The 25704-nt window shown below is 38.8% G+C and overlaps 2 protein-coding genes across 3 annotated transcripts in view; both read left to right on the top strand.

The window, feature by feature from the left end:
* LOC308386658 (rho guanine nucleotide exchange factor TIAM1-like) overlaps window positions 1-6669 on the top strand; it is a 50877-nt gene extending 44208 nt beyond the window's left edge. Inside the window, exons 23-29 of the mRNA XM_080866358.1 lie at window positions 27-145; window positions 249-357; window positions 2027-2085; window positions 2414-2510; window positions 3345-3432; window positions 3868-4040; window positions 4288-6669. Of these exons, the coding sequence (XP_080722484.1) occupies window positions 27-145; window positions 249-357; window positions 2027-2085; window positions 2414-2510; window positions 3345-3432; window positions 3868-4040; window positions 4288-4919 (1277 nt within the window). The 3' untranslated portion in view covers window positions 4920-6669. The remainder of the gene's footprint in view (window positions 1-26; window positions 146-248; window positions 358-2026; window positions 2086-2413; window positions 2511-3344; window positions 3433-3867; window positions 4041-4287) is intronic.
* A 1322-nt stretch (window positions 6670-7991) lies between these two features.
* grik1a (glutamate receptor, ionotropic, kainate 1a) overlaps window positions 7992-25704 on the top strand; it is a 36787-nt gene continuing 19074 nt past the window's right edge. For both annotated transcript variants that reach the window (XM_080866104.1, XM_080866105.1), the window contains exons 1-7: window positions 7992-8380; window positions 19295-19462; window positions 19861-20118; window positions 21682-21863; window positions 22454-22507; window positions 22720-22890; window positions 23239-23382. In XM_080866104.1, the coding sequence (XP_080722230.1) occupies window positions 8254-8380; window positions 19295-19462; window positions 19861-20118; window positions 21682-21863; window positions 22454-22507; window positions 22720-22890; window positions 23239-23382 (1104 nt within the window). In that variant the 5' untranslated portion in view covers window positions 7992-8253. The remainder of the gene's footprint in view (window positions 8381-19294; window positions 19463-19860; window positions 20119-21681; window positions 21864-22453; window positions 22508-22719; window positions 22891-23238; window positions 23383-25704) is intronic.

The following is a 25704-nucleotide window of genomic DNA, read 5'->3' as shown; positions in this document are numbered from 1 at the left end:
TAACTATAAATATTTGCCCCATGTAGTTGCAATTAAGGCCATGAACAAAGTTGCAAGTCACATCAATGAGATGCAAAAGCTTCATGAGGAGTACGGCGCTGTTTTTGACCAGCTGATCAACGAGCAGACTGCTGATAAAAAAGAGGTAGAACACATTAATGTATCAGCCTTAAGCCCAGTGAATGATCCTGTGACTTATTTGCTTTTTTTGTTAACATGTTGTTTTTTTTTTACTTTATGCATCACAGGTGGCTGACCTCTCGATGGGGGATCTTTTACTACATTCTACAGTGGCATGGATAAACCCTCAAACCTCTTTGGCCAAGAGCAAAAAGGACCCGGATTTAGCTGCTTTTGGTACGGTTTTATGTAGATTATGCCACCTGAAATTCAGGCTGCCGGGAATACCTCCTTACATAACACAGAGATATACCTACAATATAACAGAGTCTCCATAAAGTGGGGATTTGTTGTACTGATGTTTAATGTGATTACAAACCTAAGCTGATCAACTGTCTACATTTTGAGTTATCATAGGTTTCATTTTCAGCCTCAGCTCTTCTTTATGAATAATCAAAAAAGGTCAATATACAGTTTGTGTCTTTATGCACAGGATAGATTAAAAACCTGTGTAGACCAAGCATTGCTAATTCTAGTGCACTCTGCCATAGATGCAGCTGAAGCTGGAAGTTTGCATAATGGACATGAATGTCATTATTATATTCTATTTTTCATAATTTTAACAGGGTTTTTTTTTTCATGGGGCAGAATGATTGTAGAACAAGCACAATTAATAGAAATCAACACCCACATGAGGGACTGCAGGTGAAAAATTGCTGTCACATTTACATAATGGATCCAAGTACTAATGCTAAGTAATGTGCCGTCCTGTTTTAAATTGAAATGACGTAAACTTAGATTATTAATTCAGTGGTGCTGAAAGCTACTTAACTTTACTTAATGTCCTTGTTCTTAACTCCCCTTTAGTCCTCACAGTTCACAGCTAGTAGCTTCTCTATCGCAACCCTCAAAGAGTTAATTTGACAACTCTCATTGGCTCAATTGGCACACAGTGCAACGGGAAAGTCTCAGAAACTCAGTGTAGATATGACTGAAGATTAACACAACTCAAGAATATCTCTCGGAATAATCTACAACCCTCAGCGCAGAAGAACTTGGTTCTGATGGTCAGGATCCTTAAGAGGAACCTAAGTTTGCAGCTAACTGCACTGAACCCAGTATAAATTTGAGGTCAGATGAGATAAAGAGACTGGAGGTATGTTGGAGAGATAAAGGTGATGCATTCAACTCAATGAACACCTGCACTGATGGATGAACGGGGCTAGGATAAACATTTTAGAACGGTCTCCACAAATGATGGCAAATATGTGGTCTGTCTGTGAAAGTTGGGTATTTCCCAGGAAACTATTGATGCTGCCAAAACAAGTTGTTTCAAATATGTGACCAAGCAGAACCTGTCATGTATGTAATAAACCACAACTTTTGCACCTTTTTTTATGTCAAAGATGTAAAAATATCATCCCAGAAAATAAACCAGTGTTGCCATGACATTCTTGTTCATCATGAACATTTCTAAACTTATCAGAGGAGCTACATGCAGTTACATTTTTATGAAAGAGCACTTGCTCTGCATTTATGAATACTTTACTGTTTCGTGTGAGGCTTTACTGTCAGGCTTTGGTACTGCTCGGTGCTATTTCAGTTAATGGGCAAATGGACCCAGTCATGCAAACTGGGATCTTTACATTGTTTTTCACTTTTTGGGTGAAGTGATTATTAATGGTGTGATATGCAGTTCTCACACACCTACTCAGAAGTGCCTGGGATGTGTTTTAAAATGCACTCAGCTGAGACACTTTTGACAATAAATATTACATCTGCTTATTATATGTGCTTTCTTGGGCAAGGCGACAGTGAGTAGAAGTTGCTTGTTGCGCAAAGAACGAATGCAGACCCTGTTAATCAATTCTCTTTTCTCCCCCTCTCTCTCTCTGCCCGCATGCAGTGTTCAAAACAGCAGTTGTATTTGTCTACAAGGACTGCTCTAAGCACAGGAAAAAAATTGTAAGTACCTTTTTTGGACTTTTAATTTTAATTGCATTTTAAGACACAGTGATGGAGGGTGCACATCCTCTGAAGTGCTTTTAACGTGTTCTCTTTTTACATTGCATGCGGGACAGAAATAATTAAGCTAATGTTTCATGGTTGTGTGAGGGCAGTTATTGGCAGCTGCAGTAACTGCGTGTGTGCACGCTCCCCATAGTACAGTATAGTAGATACTTGTGTCTGTTCAATGAACCCTCTCTCTCCCTGCACTCTGATGCTCTCTGCTGTCATGTTGATGCACTGCAGCGGTTATGCATTAAATATCTGACCAGTCTCTATCTTTCAGGGTGCATCTCATCGCGGGTCTGGGGGCGATGAAAAAGATCCCATCCGCTTCCGTCACATGATTGCAACCGATTCTCTGCAAGTCCGAACCCTCCCAAGTGAGTATATTTAAATATACTAACATGCAGCAATTTTTAATATTTTCCCGTAGGTACTGTTAGCATTTTGAGGACTGATTTGGAGTTTTACATAAACATGAATGGACTAATTACACCAGAAACACATGGATTTAGTTATAGCATATCTTCAAATAGAAGACCTGTGCAATAAAAATGTATTATTTGACCATTAGTCTATAATGTATGAATGTGTTGGACAACAACATATCAACATTTTTTTTATTATTATTTTTTTTTAGGAAGAGTAGCGATAAGCTCAAAATTTACATTAATAAAAGTGTTTTCATGAAGAAACGAGAAAAAATCATGAAAGGATTTTGGATTTTCTATGTGTTAGAGGCTATGACTTGTTTAATGCATTAATTAGCCTAACCTTAAAGTGCCTAAAGCCATTACCAGACTATCCAAGGCAAAATTGCTCTTTTTTTAGTTTTTATGCCAAGCTCATTGAAAAGATCATTTGCATGTTACCCTGTTCCCCAAAATAACGGCGGTTATAAATCAGCATTTTGTGACAGACGCTTAAGATGCTTTGGAGGCCTGTCAGTGATGCTGCTTTCCTCTCCTGCAGAAAATAAATAACCTTTTGTAGACACAACAGATAAATACTCATTAGTAGATCTGCATGCCTTCTTTCTCACATCTTCTCTGTGTCCTAAGTGAACTTTAAATCACCCTCCGGCGATTCAGCCCAAACAAGGCTGTTTATCTGCCTAATGGCCTGTTGTTAAGGGAAAAGAAATTGATGATGGAAATTAACTGAATACTTCTGCAAATGTATTTCACATCTTTTCTCTTCTGGGCCTTTCTCAGACTCAGAGGCCACGGCGGACTGTGAAATTGTCCACACGAGGTCTGAATCTGAAGGAAGACCAGAGAGAAGCTTCCAGTTGTGCTTCAGGTAAAACTGCACATACAGATTCAAAACGTATGAACACGAATAATAAGGTTATTTGTATAGCACTTTAAAAAAACATTTTTTTAAATTAAATGTACATATTTATACATGTTTCACAAAGTCATGGTCATTTTTTCCTGCATACACACAAAAGGCCACAGATAATTGGCAAAAGATTGAAGAAAAGAGAACCTATAGAAATTATTTTTAGTAGTCTTTCAAAACTAGGCACTGATTCAGCTGACCTGATAGGCTGAGGAAGAGCGTTCCAAAGTTTAGGCGCTCTGGTTTTAAAATAAGAGCATGAAACAGTTAGCAGACCCCCAGCAGTTACAAAAATGAAGATTTGTGGGGGGGAGTTAGAACCCCATCAAACTGAAGCTACCTCTCTCTTACAATATTTTCATGGTCTTTCATGTTTTCTTGTCTGATCTGCAGTTCTCCAGAGAGTAAGAAGGACTTCCTGAAAGCAGTTCACTCCATCCTTAGGGAGAAGCAACGACGGCAGCTGCTTAAGACAGAGTGTCTTCCCCCCAGCCAGCAGTATGTCCCATTTGGGGGCAAGCGTCTTTCTGCCCTTAAAGGGGTGCGGCCCACCATGAACAGAGCAGGTGACAGAGTTTGAATATATGTTCTGTTTCAATAGCAATGCAGACAAACATGCTTAGGCAGTAACAGATTGATTATAGTTCTGTATATTACTTTTTATTATAAATGCATCATATTTTGGCATTAATTAGGAAAGACAGGAAAAGTCTAATTTGATGTTTATTTCAGTTAACTAAAATCTTCTCAGTTTAGTTTGGGTTGAGAGTAATGACCTTGACTGGTGACGCCTTCCTGTCTTTCTCTGTTTAGCCTCAGCTCCATCTCGAACGCTAGCTCGCAGGCGGTTGGTGAGGAACCGCATCACCATCGATACCGACTTGGTTTTCCACGGAGACAACAACAACAGCACTCATGAAGACCCCTCGTCTCGTTCTTCCCGCCCTTGCTCCAAATCCGACTTGTCTGATCAACTTCAGCCTTGCAAACCTCAGGGAGAGGACACGGACCGCTGGGTGGAAGAGCAGTTCAACCTGGGCTGCTATGAAAATCAGTGTGAGGGCACCGATGTCGGGCAGGTGAAGGAGACGGACATTTTGAGCGACGACGACGAGTACTGCACGTCTGTCCGAGCCATGTCGACGAAACTGGACAACCTGGAGGAGCAGATGAAAGGACTGAACCTACAGGGCAAAGACATCAACCTGAATGGAGGAGCAGAGTGTGAGATCACGCAGGAGGAGGACGCTGATCGAACAAAGCATGGGGATGACTCCAGCTTGGTAGACTCCATTACTTCCTGCGGTGCTTCTCTCCCGAGCAGTGCAACCTCAACTTTAAAGGTCGCTTCCTTGAAGCAGTGTGCTGTGGAGGGGGCCACAAACCAGGACCACGATGTCATCTGGGTGCGGCGGGACGACTTTGCCAACAGTGATGTCTTCTGATAGATGATGAAGATTATGTAGGATAATGTAGGAGTCAAAGAAAAGGTGTGAGGACAGATAAAAGCTTTAAAAGTGTAGAATTTGGGGAACCTCAACAAATCCTGCCTGTATCTCTGCACAACCCTCTCCTTCCACCTCACCCACATCCTCCCGTGTTCTGACAATCCTGAAGTACTGAAGCACCCAGAGGGGGGGAAAAAGTAACAAGGAAGTGCAGGTAAACATATGAGGAACACAGCACTGGATGTGCACGCGAGTCAATGAGCAAGCGTGTCTTCATGTGGATAAACAAACAGTAAGTGCATGTGTGCACAGACACAGAAAGTAAAGGCAGCTACTGCACCACGCACACATTTTACAGAGGAGACATCACCACTGAACTGTGACCTTCAGGCCAAAAAGTCTATTTTTCAACACAGGAATGTGGGTGTTTATATTTTTCTGACGTTTGTATTCGAACACTCAAGGGCTGTTTGTTACTTTTTTTTCCGTTTTTTTTCTTCAGGGGCTTTTGGCTTAACGACTGCTGCATAAAGGACGGTGACATCTAACTAGCTTTATTGTGCTTTGTAAAAAAAAAAAAAAAATTTAACTTAATATCAGCTACACAACAGTGTATAATCAGGAGAACAATAGAGTGCTGTTGACTTGTATAGCTGTATAAAAATATCACTGTCCCCTCTCATATCCTTACCTTGTTCTTTATTTAATTACTGCCTTCAAAAAAATACTGTAATTTTTCAATGTTTACATCGCATACAGATGCCCAGTGTTACAAACTACCTTTTGTGTGTTTGCTGCCAGAAACAAGCTTCTATTTTTCCCTTTGTGTGAATGATGAGTCTTTAATTGTGTTTCTCAAATAAAATGTCTTTTTATTTTGGTAACTAATTGATTTCATCAAGTCCATTATTATTCTGGACTCTTCTTTTTTTTGCCACTGAGGCCATGTCGTCGTCATGTCTGTGATAAATACCAGAGTAATTTCTATAGTCCTGTTTACTTGAATTGTCTCTTGTGTTTGAAAGGACCGTGTTAGTGACTGTACTATAATTTAAAGGGGGGGGGGGCAGTCATGCAGTTGACCAGCTTCACTCAAATACAGGACTGGGCGATTCACCTCCCGTCAGGGGTCACAAATTGAATACTGATCAAATCCATTCTGCTCAGTATTAATCAATAGTTCCAGCTTCTCATGTGGCCCCTTGAGGAAAATTATTTGCCCACAACTGCTCTAATGGATTCAGACGTCATCCTCAGCTTTCATCTGTTGCGTTGACTTTTGTCGTGTGGCATTTTCTATATATATTTCCACTTCTGCATTACTACTCCTGTCCACCAGGCTGTGCTGTTTCACTTTGTCGTCACAACAATAACAACCTGCTGATTGCTGTGCTCAACATAGTCATGCGCACCTTAATGGATGTATTGAACAAGCACTTAATACCCAACTGTTTGTGTGTGTGTGTCGGGGGGATGTGTAAGCAGCTACGTTTCAGAATGAAGGGAACATGGATGGAAATGATATACTCTCTTCTTAATTCTGTCTTTTTAATGATGAAGCTGGTTTCTTAGATTTTAGCCAGCTGGCTCAGAATGGTCAGTACGGTCTTGAGACTGAGGTACAATCACTTGTCCTTGGAAGCAAATGATTCCCTTTGACCCCCGACCCCATCCCTTTTGTACGTTTAAAACTGTGGAGCATTTTTGATTTTTTTTAAATGTAAAAATAAATCTTTTTCTAAATGTAGTTTGGTGTGAATGTTCCATTTCTTCATTTTCAAAGGAACTCATTTTCTGCAGCCAACAACCACAATTTATTGTCGCATTATCTGTCGTAATTAATTTTCCCCACAAAGAAGCTGTACACACCAATTCTGTTTAAAATGTATCCTTGTTGTGGATACAAGGATACATTTACCCTTGCTTCTGCTGGAGTGTCAGGTATTCTACATGTGTGGCACAGAAAAAAACTTTACAAGGAGACGACTCTGCTCGGTATTCATATCAGACGAGGTGCCCCTCCCCCCCTTTATTTTTTGTCCAGGACCATTGCCCGAGGCCTATTTCTGGAGACGCAGGCTGGTCATTTTCCGAGTTAATTAAGTTTGTCTATAGGCTGTTTGTCAGGGCTCCAGGTTGAGCTAGCTGGTTGTCTTAGATCACTTGGCTCCCAGATTTTAAAGAGCTCGCAAACATCCTGATAAACAAATGTCATTTCTGATGTGATGGGTTTTTGCTTGAGACTTGCAAGATTGTGAGATGCCAGGTTGTTGGTGTCTTTGCCCGTTTTTAAATGTCACAATATTAAGCAGTAGCGCAGAGTTGGCAAACCCCATGGAGCTTTCAGTCAAGTAGTGGACAGATGAGTTTCCTCCACAAGGTAATAAAAATGATTCTCCACCGGAAGTCATTATGATTGAGCCAATTCTCTTTCAGGGATGTTAAAGCGCATTACACAACAATTCGTTATTTTTGCTGCCTTGTGAGAGTCATGGGACTGAATGGGAAGGCATCCAGTGATCCAATCAGATACAAACCTCGTTTTTGCCTGAAGTGAGAGATAATCTGGCCTCTGCCCTGTAACCTGAAGATTATTCTCCTCTCATCAGGACCGGTGGGGAGAACCGCTGCCAATCCATCTGCCATGCTCCTTAATCCAAAGCGACTGCAGCCAAACTAGCAAAAACGAGCTGAATCAGACCGCGAGTACCTTCAGAGTAAAAGCTTTGAAAGTTTGACAAAATTATTTCTGATTACCATTAGGAAAAAAAAAACATGATTCAGTGTGATTCCAAATAGTTGATTGAAATACGGTAATAAATGTCAAAATCTTTATTCGAACGTTCATAACTATCGTCTACACACTTTGGGTCAATGCAGATTTTTAAAACAAGCAAAAAGAAAGAAAGAAAGAAAGAAAGAAGGAAACTCCATCCATTGCCTACTACGTATTTTTGCAAAACCTCCACGACGAGGCAGGTTTGAGTTCTATTCTGAAAATGCTCACCGGAAGCTAATTGAATTTAAGCTCGCTTGGCCCGACTCGTGCGCCCTCACTCCCCTCTGGCATCTGCATCCTCGGAGGCGCACGAACTCTCGTGGACGCGTTTGCTGTAGCCCACCGCAGCCAGCTATGTTAAGAAGACGTGACTTGATTTGACTTTGCATGTGAAAGTTGGACACGTGGAAATTGTTGTCGTCGTCTTTGGTTTCTTCTGCGCGATGGAGTGATGCAGAGTGGGATCATCAAATTGGGAATAAAACTTGGGTTGCGCGCTGGCATGGCGCGTCAGGTGTGCCCGGGCTCGTTTAGAAGCTGCTTCTGTCTGTCATGGTCTCGACATTTGCCGTGACTTCGAGAACGAGAGGGAGAATAATGGAAGAAAGAAAGAGACTTTTTGGCTATTTTCTTTTCGCGGCTCAGCTCTTTCTGAGCTCCACGCAAGTCCTCAGAATCGGTAAGCGCAACAGTTTACGCACGGTGCTGATGTCGTTTCCCTGCGTTTGTAAATTGACTGAAAAGTCAGAACGAAAGTCTAGCGTTTGTGTGACCTGTTTCATTTTCCCTTTGAGATTTAAGAACACTCTGGGTCTGCGATGACCGTTTTGCATCCGAATTTTCAGCCTTTATACACATCGAAAGTGATTGTGCTATTATCATTAATGATTGGGATTAAGCTTCACTGAGGGTCAATACAAAGGAAACGATTACCGTACAGCTTAAAAAAAAATACTTTGACAACTTTACTCGCGTATTTAAGGAGATCGATTTGCCACAGATTCAGTGTTTTGCATTTTCATTACTATATAAACAGCAATGTGAGAAAGATAGTTTACATAGAAATCAATACAAGATAAATATCCCCTCTGACTAAAATAAAATTAATTTAAACTCACACCTCTGTTTAATTCATCATCTTCACTAGACACCAACTTGCTGGTAAATGTAATTATATAGAAAGTCTTGAAATGCTGCGGATCAATGTGTTTTTAATTACAAATGCTGCAGTTCTGACAGAAACAAGCTCGTGAACAGTTGTTTCACCAACAGTGGGTGTATAAAAGGCTCTGGGATTTTATGTCTATGTTCTGCAATATTGTGTGGGGTGGAGTCGTAGGAAATGACGTAGGCACCTTTGTTTACAGTTAGAGTGGATGCTTCGGCTATGTATGACATTCTCACTGTGTTTAATTGTGTCCTTTTCTGTGTTTGGAGCAAGAGATGTAAGATTGGCGTAGTTCAAATTATATATGTCCTGTTATGTGTATATTCAGATGGATGTGTTGGTTTATTTCATTTAATCCTTTATATGTATCTTAGTGAAGCTGTTGCTGTATATATTTATATACTCATGGCAACTTGTTTGTTACTACAGACTGCTGGCAACACTGAGCATCTAGGTGGCAATAAAACAGCTGGCGGTGACAATCCAGCAAAGTGGAAGCCTGTTGTCCTCCTTCCTGTATCCTGACCGATACACCATCTTGTTAGCTGCTGAACCTAAAAGAACTAGCCCTCACCACAAGTACTCCTCAACAGTGGGTTTGCACGAGGTTTCACACAAACATGTAAAAGTAATAGATTATTGATTCTTCTCTGGATGTTGTCATGGCTTCACACACTCTTGTTGGAGACATTTTCATTCAAAATATGCCCGCCAGTTATTCTCAATCCTGCTGTCATCAGCTTAGTAGAGGTGAGGAGTCAGAAGGCTACACCTAGATTTGATTAGACAGGAGGAGCTTGGTGAGCACTGAGGGCTGTGTTCATTATCCAAGCATATCACTTTCAGGCTTTGAGTCAGGCCAGACTCGAATATGTGGATCTAATTGACTGAATACATTTAGGATTGCTGTCACTGCCACCCATTTGAATCTTTGGGTTTAGCAATAGGCTAAAGGAGTTATTTTATTTTATATTTTATGCATCTAAAGAATAAATGTTAAAGTTCCATGATGTTCAGCCACCCTTCATTTAGTCATATTTTGCTGGGAAAATGGAAACTAGATGCAGTGATTAATTGAATTATCTGCAAATATGCCTGAAAACACAGTACTTGAGAAGTCTGTGCTATTATAATGAGCTTGAAAGTCTAATTTTTGGTGTGAAAACCTTTATGCTTGAAATTCTTTTGTAATTTCTGTTAGTAGTCTTGAGAGATAGTTCTTTGGGCTTCTTGAGAAGTATTTTTTACCCAGATATGTTTTTTTTTTTACTGCATTGGCAGTGTGTTTAGGATCATCATCATACTGGAAAAAAAAATCATTGGCTTCCTCCATGTGATGGTACTTTCCTGTGTTCATAATTCCATCAATTTTGACAAAATCTCCAACACCACTGGATGAAATGCAGCACCAAACCAGACAGTGCCTCCACACTTTCTATGGACTGTTTTCCTTCTTTAAGAGAGACTTCTTGACAGCCACCCTTCCACTGAGATCATTTCTGATGAAGTTTTGTTGATCAGTTGAAGGGTCAGATGCATCTCTCAAGAACCAGGAAACGGGCAGGGAAAATCATCACAGACCCCTCACACCCTGGACACAGACTTTTTGATCTGCTGCCCTCTGGCAGATGGTACAGAAGCCTGCAGACCAGGACCACCCGACATAGGAACAGTTTCTTTCCCCTCGCCATCTCCCTTCTTAACAGTTGACCTGTCACACTGCTCCCACTGCCAGACTGCAGCTGCACCTTATGTACATTTTGTAGTATTCATTCCACCTCATTCATTTCTGTAGTTTATGTATATAAGTTTAGATTCATTATCTATAGTTGGTTTACACAGCTTTGTGTATGTATGTGTAATGTGTATATATAGACACGTGTGTGTGTGTGTGTGTGTGTGTGTGTGTGTGTGTGTGTGTGTGTGTGTGTGTGTGTGTGTGTGTGTGTGTGTGTGTGTGTGATTTACATTGCTGTGCTTGAGAGCCACCATCTACCGGAACCAAATTCCCTGTATGTGTCTGCACATATACTTGGCCAATAAACACGATTCTGATTCTGATGTCTTATCTCAGTATTTCTCCTATTTCTTAAGGACATGACCTTTAGATACTGTTCATCTACTATAGATAGATTTTAGCCCTGCAGTGTCTGTTCCTGTTCTCACTTTTTCAGTTTCCTATTATTTTTAGTGATACTACCAAGAGATTTGCCAAGTTTTTGTGTAATAATGCTTAGGGAATCATATTTTCGGTGAAAAATACGATTTTATCCCTGTCAAACTGTGTTATCTTTGGTATTTTTGTAAACTCAACAGAAGAATTTGGAAACAAATATGTTTTTGCAACAGACTGCTAGAAACAAAGTCCCTAAAGACACTATTTAAAATAAGCTCTTTGCTAAGTTGTCTGTTAAGACAAGGATTAAGGATTCTGTAAAGAACTGATAAATATTCCATTTTTGTTCTGCTTTAACAGCCACACTGTCTCTACTGAAAAGCCCAATCTTGTATGTGGCCTGATGTTTCAAGTTTCCACATTACATTTGTAAATTGTATATTGGATCTACTATGTATTTAAGTTGTACAGTGAACCCACATTTGGTAAAGAGGCACTTTGGTTCTTCTGCAGATTAATTGGACAATATTGTCTCTTGTGTCAAGCTCAGCAAAACTATACATCAGTCTACAAAGCAGAGGTTGCATGTTTAAGAAGTGAAGAAAAAATAAATATGAGACATTTCTGAGTGTTGGGGGTGGGACCTGGGTGTTACAACAGGTTGCTAAATGGTTGATTTCTAAAACAGAGCTTACATTAGCCAAGTGGATTCCAACCTGTCAGCTCCAATTATTATTATCTTTTAATAATCTTCATGCCCACACATTTAAATTTTGTTTTGCATGCACAGCATTGGTTCCTGTTTGTTGTGAAGTCCAGCTGCACATGCACATGGTTTTATCATCAGGAGTGTAGCCCTTGGTTACACATTAAAATTCATGATAATTCAGGACCGATGTGTTTAGTTTTGGTGGTTCAGACTTCTTAAACAACACAAGCCCAGAAATAATTCACAACTCCAAAACATTTACATACAGATAATATCAATGTCTTTGTGTGTGTGTGTGTGTGTGTGTGTGTGTGTGTGTGTGTGTGTGTGTGTGTGTGTGTGTGTGTGTGTGTGTGTGTGTGTGTGTGTGTGTGTGTGAGAGAGAGAGAGAGAGAGTGAGAAGAAGAAGGAGAAATCAAAGAACTGCAACGTTTGGCTCCAGGTGTTGCCATCTATTAAATCGATTTGCTAAAGCTGAGCAGGAGCTGTAACCTACATTTATAAACAGAGGACCTGATTAATATTATAGATTACCTGATTTTATTTCAACACTTAAGAAAAGCTATTAGGAAAATGAATGAATGTCTTCTCGGGCAAATTACTTCATTTTGGCACGTTATTGGCTTCTCTTCATTGGCTTCATTGTTAAATCTAGAAGTGCATTCAAAAGCTTCTCACAAACAAAGTTTTAAATAATGTGACTCCAACATAAAGACCTCATAGTATTATATCATCCCAACAGAGAACTTTGCTCACTGACGCCAAGCTTACTGATTACTGGATTTCCAAAAGTAGGAAGGAAGCCAGAGCTTTCAGCTGTCAGACTCTTCTCCTCTGGAAGCAGCTACCATGTGGAGTACAGACAAACACGCTCAAAACTTTTAAAACTTTATTTGTTGATAATTCTTATATGTCTGGATCAAGTGACCCTGAAGCATCCTTATTATGCTACCATAGCCTTAGGTTGCTGGAGCACACCCCACGATGCAATATGCATTAGTTGCCTACGCCTCTCATTTCACTCCTGTCATTAAATTTTTTCTTCTCTCTTCCATAATTTGCATCTTTCCCTTTTTTTCCTTTTGCCGCAGCTGGTTGAGGAGTAAGGGGAAAAGAGGCACTGGTCTTGCGAGAGGTTTTTGTTCATGTTAAAAGGGTTTTTTCTTCTCACTGTTTCCCCAAGTGCTTGCTCATAGGGGGTCAGCGTAGGGTGGGGCTCTTGGTTAAAGTTTTCTCTTTGGTGCCTTGAAGTGTTATATAAATACTATAGATAGATAGATAGATAGATAGATAGATAGATAGATAGATAGATAGATAGATAGATAGATAGATAGATAGATAGACTATGGCTAAATGAGCTCTGTCAGAAACACAGTTATCAAGTAGGTAGCCAGTATTTTTGTCCTTGAGACATAAGAAGAAGCTGCAGTCATGAAACTACCTGACTGACTTTATTTATTTGTATGTATTGATCCTCCAGTCTCATAAAACTCAGGATTGCGAGTAATAAAGTGGCATCTGTACATGTCCAGCATGCTGGCAGAGAGACTCTGTCGGGCATGATTTCAGCTATAAACATATGGCTTTCATATCTCAAAACCAGGGCCAAGATATGGCAAACGTCAACTAATAATTTATCTAAAGTCTCCTTCTTAGACGTTTATGTATTTTAAATTTGTCAAATATAGAGGATGTTGAGTGTCTTGGCTTTGATTTTCGAGATTTCTCTCTGTTACTAAGCAATATCAGACATCATGACATCATTTGACCTCTCAGAGTTTTTGCACTTGTATTGAAAATGTTTTTAAAAAACTCGCTCGGTTGACACAGTACACCATGACTTCACTCCTTGCCCTTTCGGTGCCCTTGCAGTAATTTCTTGGTGTTGTTTCTCTCTGTGTCTCCCTATTTTCTCTTTCTCTCCTCAGTTTTTACTTCCCCAATTGCACGTTTGCCTTGTTTGCCCGTCACACAGCTCCCTTGATTTGCTCTTGAGAACAAAATGTTTCCTATATTTTTCCTCAGCCAGAACGACAGTGCGACACCTGAGGCCCCTTTTATATCCTCCCAGATGTATTTGCCCTTACCTGTGGCTTCATAGCCTGTCCAAAGTGTGTGGCAATGACTGTTTTCAGAGTAACTGATGGCTGTAGTTTCTGTCATCGTGAGCAAAAAGATGAACTCTCTTACTCATCCAGCTCAGTGATCTTTCGGAAGTGTTAGAAAGCGCCACCTTTCATCTACCTCTGGTACTGAGTGGCAGTTTGACGTCTAACTGCCCTCCGGTGACTCAACTACAGTGTGTGCCAGACAAACTTCTGCAAACAAATTAGGACTGAAACAGCCGTTTTAATAATCATGAATAAGAGTAGAGAAGAAGACAAGAGTTAATGAAAGGCTCTGAAAAAGACAATAAAAGAAAAAAAGAAAAATATAGTTTCTTTTACAGTAAAGTAAAAATGGTGAAACACCTTAATGGATGTTGCTGTTTCCCCCAGTATTCATATTTATGTGGCAAAAAGGCTTTTGACATGTAAAATAGCCACACTAGATTTTAGTGGCAGTCCCCGGGACAGCTTGTTACAGCTTTAATGACTATACTGGCTTCAAAGAAAATTGATTTCTGCATAAGAAAAGAGCGCTAACCCATCAAAAACAATCGTGACTGACCAATAAAATCATTAAAATAATGACTGCTAATTTGTAAGGGTTACCGAAGCCACATTATTTGGATGGCTTCAGGTCTGATGAAAAATCGGTTAAATCGATCATCATTTGGAACTGTGTTGCATAAAAACAAATTGGGACTTTGATATACTGCAACACAGCAGACTAAGCTTCCCTCATTTGTGCACACAGTTTGTATCCAGATTGTGCCAGAGTACTGAAATATCTCAGTAATCTTTATGCAAATGGAAAATGAGCTCATATTGTCATCAGATCAAACGTCTTTTTGATGAAAAAGGAGAATCTTGTGGCAGTTCACTAAAACACATTGTTAACGTCTTGGGTTTTGTCTCTGATCTGGGATTTTTTTGGTATCATATTATTGGTCGTTTTTTATGGCATCAGAATGATCATTAAAACACTGCTGAATAACACCCATCTTAGAAAAGCACTAATTTTCTCTTAATAAATTAAAAAATAACTTAGATTTTATGTTTATGGTCACCCTTATCTACACAACCGCTGTTCAAATGCATTTATAGAGCCTGTAGGTCCCCCGAAAACCTTTCACGTCCATTTATGTGCCAGGCAGAAGCGCATTCCTGTGACAAATTATTCTTCATTATTGGGATTATAAACGAATGCTTTTAGTGCTCTTAGTTACATGAATTCATTTGCAAGGAAAAACACCTTGCTTAAAAAAAATATATAACTTTTGTAAGTGCAGCAATCATAAGCCACAGGAGAGTTCAAGCTGCTCTCCAAGAAGGAATCACACATGACGGATGTAAAACATAATTGTTTGTAATTAGAGAGCAAAGTGAAGATGGATCATTCACAGTTCTTCATGCACCGACACAAACATATTTATCTCTCCGCAGTGGGTTGGTGAAGACGCTGATCAGGTCTGCATGGCAGTCTGGCACAAAGATCAGATTTATTCTTGAGTTTTTGGAGCATCAGTGGCTACTCAGACACACAGTTTGTGCTACTGTTTTCCTCTGATTATAATTGGATTTGGTGTCATTTATAATGATTTATTTTAGGGATCCACCAATTGTGAAATTCTATGCTGATACTAATGATTTGCTGGGTAGAGGATTCAATTTGGTTACTTGTTTATTTATTTTTGATATCAGATTATTAGATTTTGGCTATTTTTTTAACCCCATTATGCAGCAGGGGGAAACAAACAATAGCTGACCTGTTTAAATGTGACTGTGAATTTTATGCGGGTGCGTGGGAATCTGTGGTGTTTGTGCTCAAATTAATATTCATTAAGCATGCACAGAATGCTAACTGTGGTTTTACAGATAAGTCATTTCTTATAATCCTGGAGTGGGCATTGAACCAATGCAGACCCAGTGAATACCATTGTTCACTTGGATTTGAAAAGCCTTTGTGTTGCATTTATAACTGAATGCACCAATAACACCGTTTTTGAAATCCAAAAAACATAACGACTTGTGAAGAAATTAGTTTTTTCTACTTTTAAAGTCCATTTCACTGAGATTGAGATGACATAATTATAATAATTAATAATATGCTTTCAGAAATGTTCGCAGCTACATCCCATAAAGCCAAACTTTTTCTTTTTGCTCTTTCTTTTTTGAGGATTTGTACAAATTGAAGTGATAAAGCACAGCTTGATAATTTGTATGTTTTTACCAGAGTATTATTCAGTTGTTTGACTCTTTTCTGCCTTTTTGCTGCTCGGAACTTTGATATTTTTTGTACAGTATGGTGTAAAAGTCTTGAGCGATCCCTCATTTCTTTATGTTTTGCTAGGAAAATGGGAAATAGGTGCAGCAATTTGTTATGAAATGCATGTATAGTCCAAAGCTCTTCTTTTGGATGTTTGCTGCCCTTTTTCCATTCTCTATCAAGATGATGGAGGCCAGTTCATGACTGACAGTGTTATACTGTGTGTAAGTACGTTTTTACTACATTGGTAGTTTGTTTGAATGACAACAAAGTTGTTGCTAATAAGATTTTGTGAAAGGCTGCTAGTAACATAAATATACCAGTTAAAATGTAAAATTGTTGCTTGAACAATAAAATGTCTGTAATGTGCAGACACAACACTGGTTCGTCACTTTGGTTAGATTAGGTTTCTTTCATAGGTCAGTCTTAAGTGGCTTAAAAAGAAAAGAAGGGAGAATCCTCTGAAAATGGTCAGGTACAAGGAATGGACAGAAAACTGGTGAAAAATCAACCAATGACCAAAACAAAACTTTAAAAGATATCCAGAAAGCCCGGAAAAGTGTTGCTCAAGACCACTTTTAAAAAAAACTTACAAGAATATCCGGTTGCTTGGTGCACTGAGTGTTTCTTGTTCTTACACACCACTCTTCATTTACAGTCATCTTTAGTTATTATTTATCTCTGTCTCTCTTCCACAGTGTGTCTTTTGTCCTGTCTCTCTATCATCACTCCCAACTGGTTGTGGCACGTGGCTTCTCGTCCCTGAGCCTGGTTCTGCTGAAAGTTTATTCCTTTTAAAAGGGAGTTTTTCTTTCCCACTATCGCCAAGTGCTTGCTCAAAGAATCTTTGATGATTGGGCTTTTCTCTGTATTATTGTAGAGTCTTTACCTTACAATATAAACCATACAGCAGACAACTGCTGTTGTGATTTGGTGTCATATAAATAAAGCTGAATTGAATTATTTAAGGTATTGCTTCTCTTCTGTATGCTGCCTGTCACCATATCAGCATTAATATCATAAAAATTCAAATATCTTTACAACATCTCAGCTATAATTTAATGTGATTTTGTGGATGTAGTGAAATCTGCCCACTCCTTATTTTATCTCAGGCTGTTGTTGAACACCATCCTTGGAGCTAAGCTCATTATCTGCTTGGCCTTGACCAACACCACACACAATGTGGTGAGCTGTATTGTGAAGCGTGACAGCCTATTGATCAGTGATACAAAATCCTTGATCCACAGGGTAATATTATTCACATGTTACAGTACTGTTTATTTTAAGACATGCAAACCCATTAACTTGCATTTGAAAACCAATAAATTTGTAGAAATAAATAAATTGCCCTAAAAATGTTACAATGTTTTTTAAATTTCATTTTGTTTTAGGACCGGGCCAATAATTCAATATATAGATAATAGAACGTGTTTTAAATCAAGAAACTGCATCTGCAGTCGCAGAAAATTATCCTGGTTATCTTTGTATTATTACAGGTCATTGGGCTTTTCTTTGTATTATTGTAGAGTCTTTACCTTACAATATAAAACGCATCGAGACAACTGTTGTTGTGGTTTGATGCTATATAAATAAAACTGAATTGGTAAAAGTGAAAAAACCTACTAAAAGACTAACAGTTACTTCTGCTTTTCCTGACTGCGATGCCTTGACTCATCTCAGGAACTCCATAGCCTTTTTTATTTCTTGCCCTTTCACACAGTGGAAGTAATTATACTTTCATTTCATCTGCCCTTTGAATTCACCCAGATCATTGGATGTTGACGAGGAGTTTAAGGGCAATTTCTGTCTGAACAGCATTGTTCCTACGACGTTACATGCAGCTTTGGGTCTCTGCAGTGTAAAAGTGAGAGTGGAAGAACAAGTACTTATACGAACCATCCTTCCTGTGTGAGAAGCAATAAGTTCAGAATGTCTTTTATGGCCGGTCACAAACTTTCGATTATTTACCTCAAGCTCTTAATATTCATCATCATTATCATGCGACCATGGCAATTTCAATTTCCTTCTCTGCTTGTAGAAAACTCAGGCTGAAGGCAGTGAAACTTTAACTGTGCGCATAATGGATTTACAGCGTTTTTATGACTCAGAGATAGTAAAATGTGACCACCATTAATGCAGAAAGCAGAGAATAGATGGTGTAATTGTGAAGAGGCTGTGTTGTTGTTGTTGTTGTTGTTGTTGTTGTCTTGTTGTTGATTTTTACAACAAGTATAGGACTTCAACCTGTCTATACCATCTATTAAGGAAAAGAAGTCTATGTTTTGTCTACTTTAATATCATCTCCTTATATTTTGACATGGCACATTTATCTCTTAAAATGTTCTGTCATTGTTAACTGTTAATAATGTTTCCATTCATAACTTTTTAGAATAGAATAGAATAGAATTCAACTTTATTGTCATTGCACATGCACAGGTACAGAGCAACGAAATGCAGTTTGCATCCATCCAGAAGTGATATAGATATATTACAATATATATTAGCAATAATATAGGTATGTAAGTATATTACAGAAATGGGTCTATTATGGTATGTTATAATGTACACGGTATGAAGTATGTTATGAATATTCTATAACTATAAGTATGTACAGGCTATGAACAGGATATAAATATGAAAAACTATACAGAAATGTTAACTATGCAAGTTATAAACAGTTGTACGATTAAAAATTATCGTATGTACAGAATGATTATTTACACAGAATAAAAATACTTTTGCTTGTCAATTTGTGTTTTACTATTTAGACTTAGTCCATTCATTATTATTATTATTACTATTATTATTATTATCCTATTATCTTCTACTACCAAGACTGGATGAATATTAATGACTTATTAACATTTTTAACAGCTTGAAAAGCTGATAATATTGTGATGATAATGTTATTAAGTGCTTATAATGCCAAAATTGTTTTTTCTAGTCCTACTGGCGTTGCATCTCATCTATATAACATCTTTAATGAAGCTGTTACCGAGAACAAAGCACATCTTGACTTTAATTCACTTCAGCTGCTGACTGAGGTCATGATGTTTGGTCTTCTGGTGGTGGTTTCCTATGTTTGATCAAGTAAAATAAAGTGAAACTCAGTGCAGTAAAAGTGGTTTGGTGCAGAACACGTATGCACTAGGTGCGGTCTTTTGCAGCTGTCTCCTGATCTCAACACAAATGATTTCTTTTTAACCTTCTCGTCTGTCTCAATGTTCAGGTGGGATTTTTGAGACCCGAGAGAGCGAGTTAGTGAGTACGGACGAGCTGGCCTTCAAGTTTGCTGTTAACAACATAAACCGCAACAAGACCCTGATGCCCAACACCACTCTTACCTACGACATTCAGAGGATCAACCTCTTTGATGGCTTTGAGGCTTCCAGGAGAGGTAGGGAGTTAAAGTCTAAAACGCTGACTTTAACTAGTTTAAATGCATACGTTTTCCGCAAAATCCAAAAATGAAATGTTACTGGTAGATTCAGTATTTATCAAGCACATAAAGAACCACTAGCTTCTGGTTAAGAATCTGGTTAAGACGGACATGTTTTTTTGACAATTTACTTGTGATCACAATGAAAATAATAGCAAGCTATAATTCTGTCCTGTAGCTGGAAGACAACTTACTTTTTAAATCAAAGTCTAATGCTATCCCTTTAAATTACATAACCAGTTTAACACTTGAATTTGGAAGCACATTAACAGTCTTCACCTGTAATCAAGAATCATCTGATTGCAACAATCAAATCCATCCAGCTGCTTTTCTGCTGTTCTGTTTTTTTCCACTAGTGTGTGACCAGCTCGCTCTTGGGGTGGTTGCTGTGTTTGGCCCCTCTCACAGCTCCTCGGTTAGTGCTGTTCAATCTATCTGCAATGCTCTGGAAGTCCCTCACATACAAACACGATGGAAACATCCATCGGTGGACAACAAAGACACCTTTTTCATCAACCTGTATCCGGAGTACACCGCTATTGCCAGGGCCATCCTGGATGTAGTCACGTTCTTCAAATGGAGGAAGCTAACGGTGGTCTATGAGGACAGCACAGGTAGGCTCTGTTAGCTGTTGTAGCTTTTAAAATTGATTCACAAGCACTTGATTAATACATTACTTCAAGGATTCAAATGTGAAGAAGGTCAAAGAGAGCACTTTTAAGATACAGTCAGGTGGTTTTGGATTAAGTGAATTTGTCAAAGCTATTTCACTATTTTTCAGTTTATCTGTATGCAATAAATCAGTATGCTCAAGAAGAAGATTAGCCAATTCTACTGAGCTAACAACAGCCACAGTCATTGTGATGTTACCTGTTGCTGCACAAAGTCCCATTTTAAATTCTCAGTTTTCTCTTTTTGGACATCATCACCTAATTCTTTCAAGCCAAAAGCCAAAAAACCCTCAAAAACCTAACCTACACTGTTCAGTGACTCAAATTAGCAGAGACTAAGTGTGCTAAGTCATTGCAGCCACTCCCTAATACTGATATATGATACAAATACTTTATATAATTGGTGAGTTTGAAGAAAAGAAAAAAAACTGCTTTTCAAATAACTTTAGTGACCAAAACTCCTGTATGCACCTGACTATGAATATTTATAATTCTGCCATAATGGTCCTTGCTAATGGAAACACCTGCAAGTGTCCGTTTGAGTAACTGCAGTATTTTAGTATTTGGAGCTTGGGCCATGAGTTATGTATGTGTGCATGTATTTTATGTAATTTGTTTATTTTTTTTTTGCCCTGGACGTTTCTGCTTGACTGCACCTCAGTGATTAATCGCTCACAATATCTTATTTCCATTATGACTTTGAAAAATAACTTTTACACCACGTGACAATAACCAGAAGTGCTATAAACATTTATCATCCAGCTGTAAAATATGAATATAGATATTTGTTTAAAAACAAAAAAACATCGTTTTAAGTTTCAAGTTCAGTGTTTTAATAATATTTGACTGAAGACAGCATTTTATCTTTGATTTTATTTCCTCCTGTAAGGCTGGTTGTCAACCTTAAAATGGCATGGCATTTAAAGTGAAGAACTGAGAGGGATAAGAGGTCAAAGGAGCTAGCTGGCGTTTTCTGGACCTGGCAACATATTCATATGTCATGGTCGTAATTACAAAATAAAATTCTGTCTTACAAAGTCACCTCCATCGCGTTGGCCAGTGAACCCAATCTGTGACAGGGCACCAGGGCCTCATATCAGACAGCTGCCAATGTTCCTGCCCTCTGACTTCCAACTGCAGACATCCAGACCACAACACTGATAGCCTCCACATCCTGCGGTTTCCCATAAACAGCAACTGCCCACAACACAGAGAATATGAAATTCTGTTGCTAAAATGTCATAGCTTATAGATTTTACAAAGATTTATTCTTCCTGAAATGTCACATAAACACACACCTGCGCATTTACACTCTATTGTGCATGTACACGTTCAGGCTACAGGAAAGCAAGGCGTGCGTCCAGCTTATGTAACAGAATAGCGATCAGTCTGGGGAGAAGCTAAAATGATGTAGTGTATGTTTTGTATCTGACCACAAGAAGGAAGTAACAATTAGAATTAATGAGGGGGAAAGTATAATTTACTGTTTTAAACTTTTTTTAAAAGGTCTGATGCGGATGCAAGAATTGATCAAAGCGCCAGCAAAGTTCAACTTGAAGATCAAGATCCGCCAGCTGACGCCGGGTAACCAGGATGCTCGACCGCTGCTTAAGGAACTGAAGAAAGACAAAGAGTTTTTTATTCTTTTTGATTGCTCCTACCGCATGGCTGCTGAGCTCCTTAAGCAGGTCTGTGCAGTACTTTATCTAAGATTCATTTCAGTAGTTTATTTGTTTAGACCACGGATTTTACACCACATTTATTTATCTTTTGGGGGACAGGGGACGGGACGGTGCCCCGTGCACTGATTCCTACATACAGAGAGCTGAGATCGTCTTGCATATTTAATAACAACCCATTTCTGCTGTCCTGGTACTTGCTGGGTTTCTCACACTACATTTGTATTATTTGCTTGTGTTGTTTCTGTATCCATTGTCTATTATTAAGTAATAATCAATTTGTTTCTTTTTTTTTATCCAGATAGGTTTTGGTGTCAATCTTACAGAAACAGAAACTTAGAAAAACTTTCATTGTCCTTTTTATTCAGCTTCGGGGAATTCAGCTATTTAATTCATACCTAAAGACTGATAAATTTGATGAATACTCTTAAAGAAAATGCATGATATATTTGACGTGCTGTGCAAGAGAGAAATGACCTGCCAAATTACTTTGTTATCAAGCTCCTACATTAGCTGCAGCACTGGAGAAATCATGATATTAAAAAAAAATAATTTTTTGGCAGTTTCTTTTTCTTACTTTATTTTTTCCTTTGTTGCAGCTTTCATCAATGGGAATGATGACAGAGTACTACCATTTTTTCTTTACAACTTTGGTGAGTTAGAAAAATGCACAGCTGAAGTTTTATTATAGTTTTTTAAGGCGATAGTAGGCAAATAAGTAAAATAAAGATCTGCGTATTCATTTTTCCTTTAACTGGCTTTTTAAATTTACTGGTTACACCTTGAACCAGTCCTTACATTTGTACATAACAGCACATCCTTCCTGCCATCTTGCACCTTTACCTTCATCTTGCATCTCTTGCAGGATTTATATGCCTTGGATCTCGAGCCATACCGCTATAGCGGGGTCAACATGACTGGTTTTAGACTGCTGAACATTGATGACCCTTGGGTCGCATCTACAATGGACAGGTGGGCCATGGAAAGACTTCAGGGTCCCAAACAAGAAAGTGGTCTGATGGATGGAGTCATGACCGTAAGCTGCTGTTATTTTACATAACAAACACCTGCACCTGCAAAAAGCCACATCTGTTCTATAAGCTGCATCATACAGTTGCAAACAAAAAAGTATGAGCTAACATGTAATGCTTTTGTAAGCTTAGTAAGAATTGAAATGCTGATTTTCTCAGTTATATTCATTTCATCGTTATAGCCAAACATTATATGTTTTGCACATTTTCCCAGAGGAACTTTTAGAGTTTTTAGAGCATTTTTATCTGCAAAACCTGCTCTCTTGGTTTCATAATTTAGCTGTTTACAACTGACATTTAAGTGCAATTTTATTACACAAAAAAGCAACTTTCTCTCACTGCATCCTCTACAGACAGACGCAGCTTTGATGTATGATGCCGTGTACATGGTTGCTGTCGCGTCCCAGCGGGCCACTCAGATGACCGTCAGCTCCCTGCAGTGTCACCGCCACAAGCCTTGGCGCTTTGGTCCGCGCTTCATGAACCTTTTTAAAGAGGTCAGTGTTAGATAAGTTATTGGGAACTTAGAAAAACATGCAAGATCAGCAGCATGGCTTAAGGAGCTTCAATTGCCTTTAGCCTAAACACGATGCATTTTTGATGCATGTTTGTAACAGATGCCTCAGATGCAAACATAAAAATTTACCAAAACTGGGTGTCAGATCATTTCTTCTGATATATTTTATAGGTCCCTTCTGACAGTCCGCGCTTTGCCTCTGAAAGCTCGCAACATGAAAATACACGGTATTTATGTACTTATAAGTTTAAAGCGTGCGGCTCAGCCCAACAGTCAGACTTGATGCCTACAGACAGAAATGAGGCCTTTGATGCACGAGTGTTTTGATCTCTTAAGTCTTAAATCCAGCAGAGGACCGTTGCCTGCCACGGAGAAGGAACATTATCATTCAGGCGCCTCACTCATATTTTCCTCTTCATGCCCCCCGTCTTCCTTCTCTCACACTTTTTCTTTATCTTTTCTTTTTTTTCCCAGCATCTTAGTGGCTCTCCTCTTCAGCTTTTCATTTTGTTTTCCACTGCTCATTTTTTGAAGCATCTGTCCTCATGTGCTATTCATCACTTGATAATAGCCTTTTCGGGGGGAAAAATCCAATAGTGATATTTCTCTCACTACACTCAATTAAAAAGCACTGCTGACAAGAGAGCACAGAATATGAGGACACAGTTTTTATTTCAGTGACAGAAATCAAATCCTGGGCACTTTAACCAAAATGTTATCACTCTCCTCTGGCGATTGTGTGTGTTTCTGTGGATCAAATGAGCATATTTCTATTTGACATGTCTGAACACTTTTTTTCTTAGTCAGCTTTAATCAGGAAACACAGAACAAAGAGCCACATTGCACACTTTAAATGTTTTAGACATGTCCGTTTCTACAGTTGTGTGTTTTTTGTTGAATTTCTTTGAATGATGCTAGCAAATTACACTTCTGGCATGCATCAAAAGATTGTATTCAGTTTTTCTCATTATAAATAAGTAAAAGGTGGAGTGAACTTACTTTAACTTAGTTTGTATTTTTAGTACGCAGTTAGAGCAAAGGTTTGGGTAGATCAGAGAAAAATGCACATTTTGTGGATTTTGGCCCCAAACAGATGTTAAAAAAGAGTTTTTTGTTAAATGTGCATGAAATCTGCAGACAGATTAGAAACGGCAAAAGTCAGGGGATGACTGTTGCCACAGAATGTCACAAAATCGTATGTAAGCCGGGGTGGTTTTGCAGACAAATGCTTTGGATAGATGGAGTCAAAAGTGAGCTCTTTGGCCACAATCAACAAAAGTAGGTTTGTGAAAAAACAAAGGGGAGAAGAATTTGTCAGAAGGACAAAAATATTATGCTTTGGGGTTGTGAGGCAGCCTGAGGCACAGGAAACAGTGCAGAGTGTTGAAAACACGCAGTTCTTTGAATCTTTGGGCTGAAGGAAGGACAATACTCGGTGTATATATGCTCAATCAACAATCATTTATTTCGGTACAATTCACAATAAGAGCATTACAATGTCCGGACGGGAGAGATGCCTGCAGAGGTTCGACAGCATGTCTCAAAATGGTGGCAACTTTCACAGACTTTTATAGCTAATCCCAGCCCCCCTCTTTGTCATAAAAGCTGCATCTTCACATGTTTTCTAATTCTTAGTGAGCCTGGCTCCTGACCTTGCCTCCCTGTCTTTCTGTGTGAAACTGGAAGGGGGGGTAAAGAATGTGGTTTTATCTCTTCTGCCCAGACACCTAGTCTCCCTCTTATGGCCTTCTTCACATGATTCAGCAATAAAACATTCTCAGGAAAACAGTGTCAGACATTCACAGCTGATCAAGGATACAGAGTAATGCACATTTTGTCTAATGAACTACAAATGATTATGTTTCTTTTATTCAAGAGTATAATAGAGACTAAACTACATACACAGCACACCATTAGAACTAAAGGATAATATATGGCCTGCAGCTGTTAAGCTAATTTACTACATTGACTACTGGTCATAAAATGGCATATGTTTAACTACTAGTCTTTAACAAGAGATAGAGGGAAGAAGGGATTCCACTAAATCTGAGTAAATTCTGGATGCAAATGTGTAGTCGGTGAAGAAAGTGAAATGAAAACAAGGCTGTCTGAAAGGACAATGATCTAACACAGACCTCAGACTCCACCATCAACTACTGCTAGAAACACAAGCTGAAGCTTTTGGAGCAGTTCTTACAGTCCCATGATTGAACAAATCTGTGGGTAGATCATAAACCTGTTGTTCCTAATAGACAGCCCTAAAAATATCTCAGCACTTGACGTGATCTGCAAGACAGACTCG

The sequence above is a fragment of the Rhamphochromis sp. 'chilingali' genome (assembly GCF_963969265.1).
Source record: "Rhamphochromis sp. 'chilingali' genome assembly, chromosome: 19".
Lineage (NCBI taxonomy): Eukaryota > Metazoa > Chordata > Actinopteri > Cichliformes > Cichlidae > Rhamphochromis > Rhamphochromis sp. 'chilingali'.
This window is presented reverse-complemented; position numbering and strand designations above follow the sequence as displayed.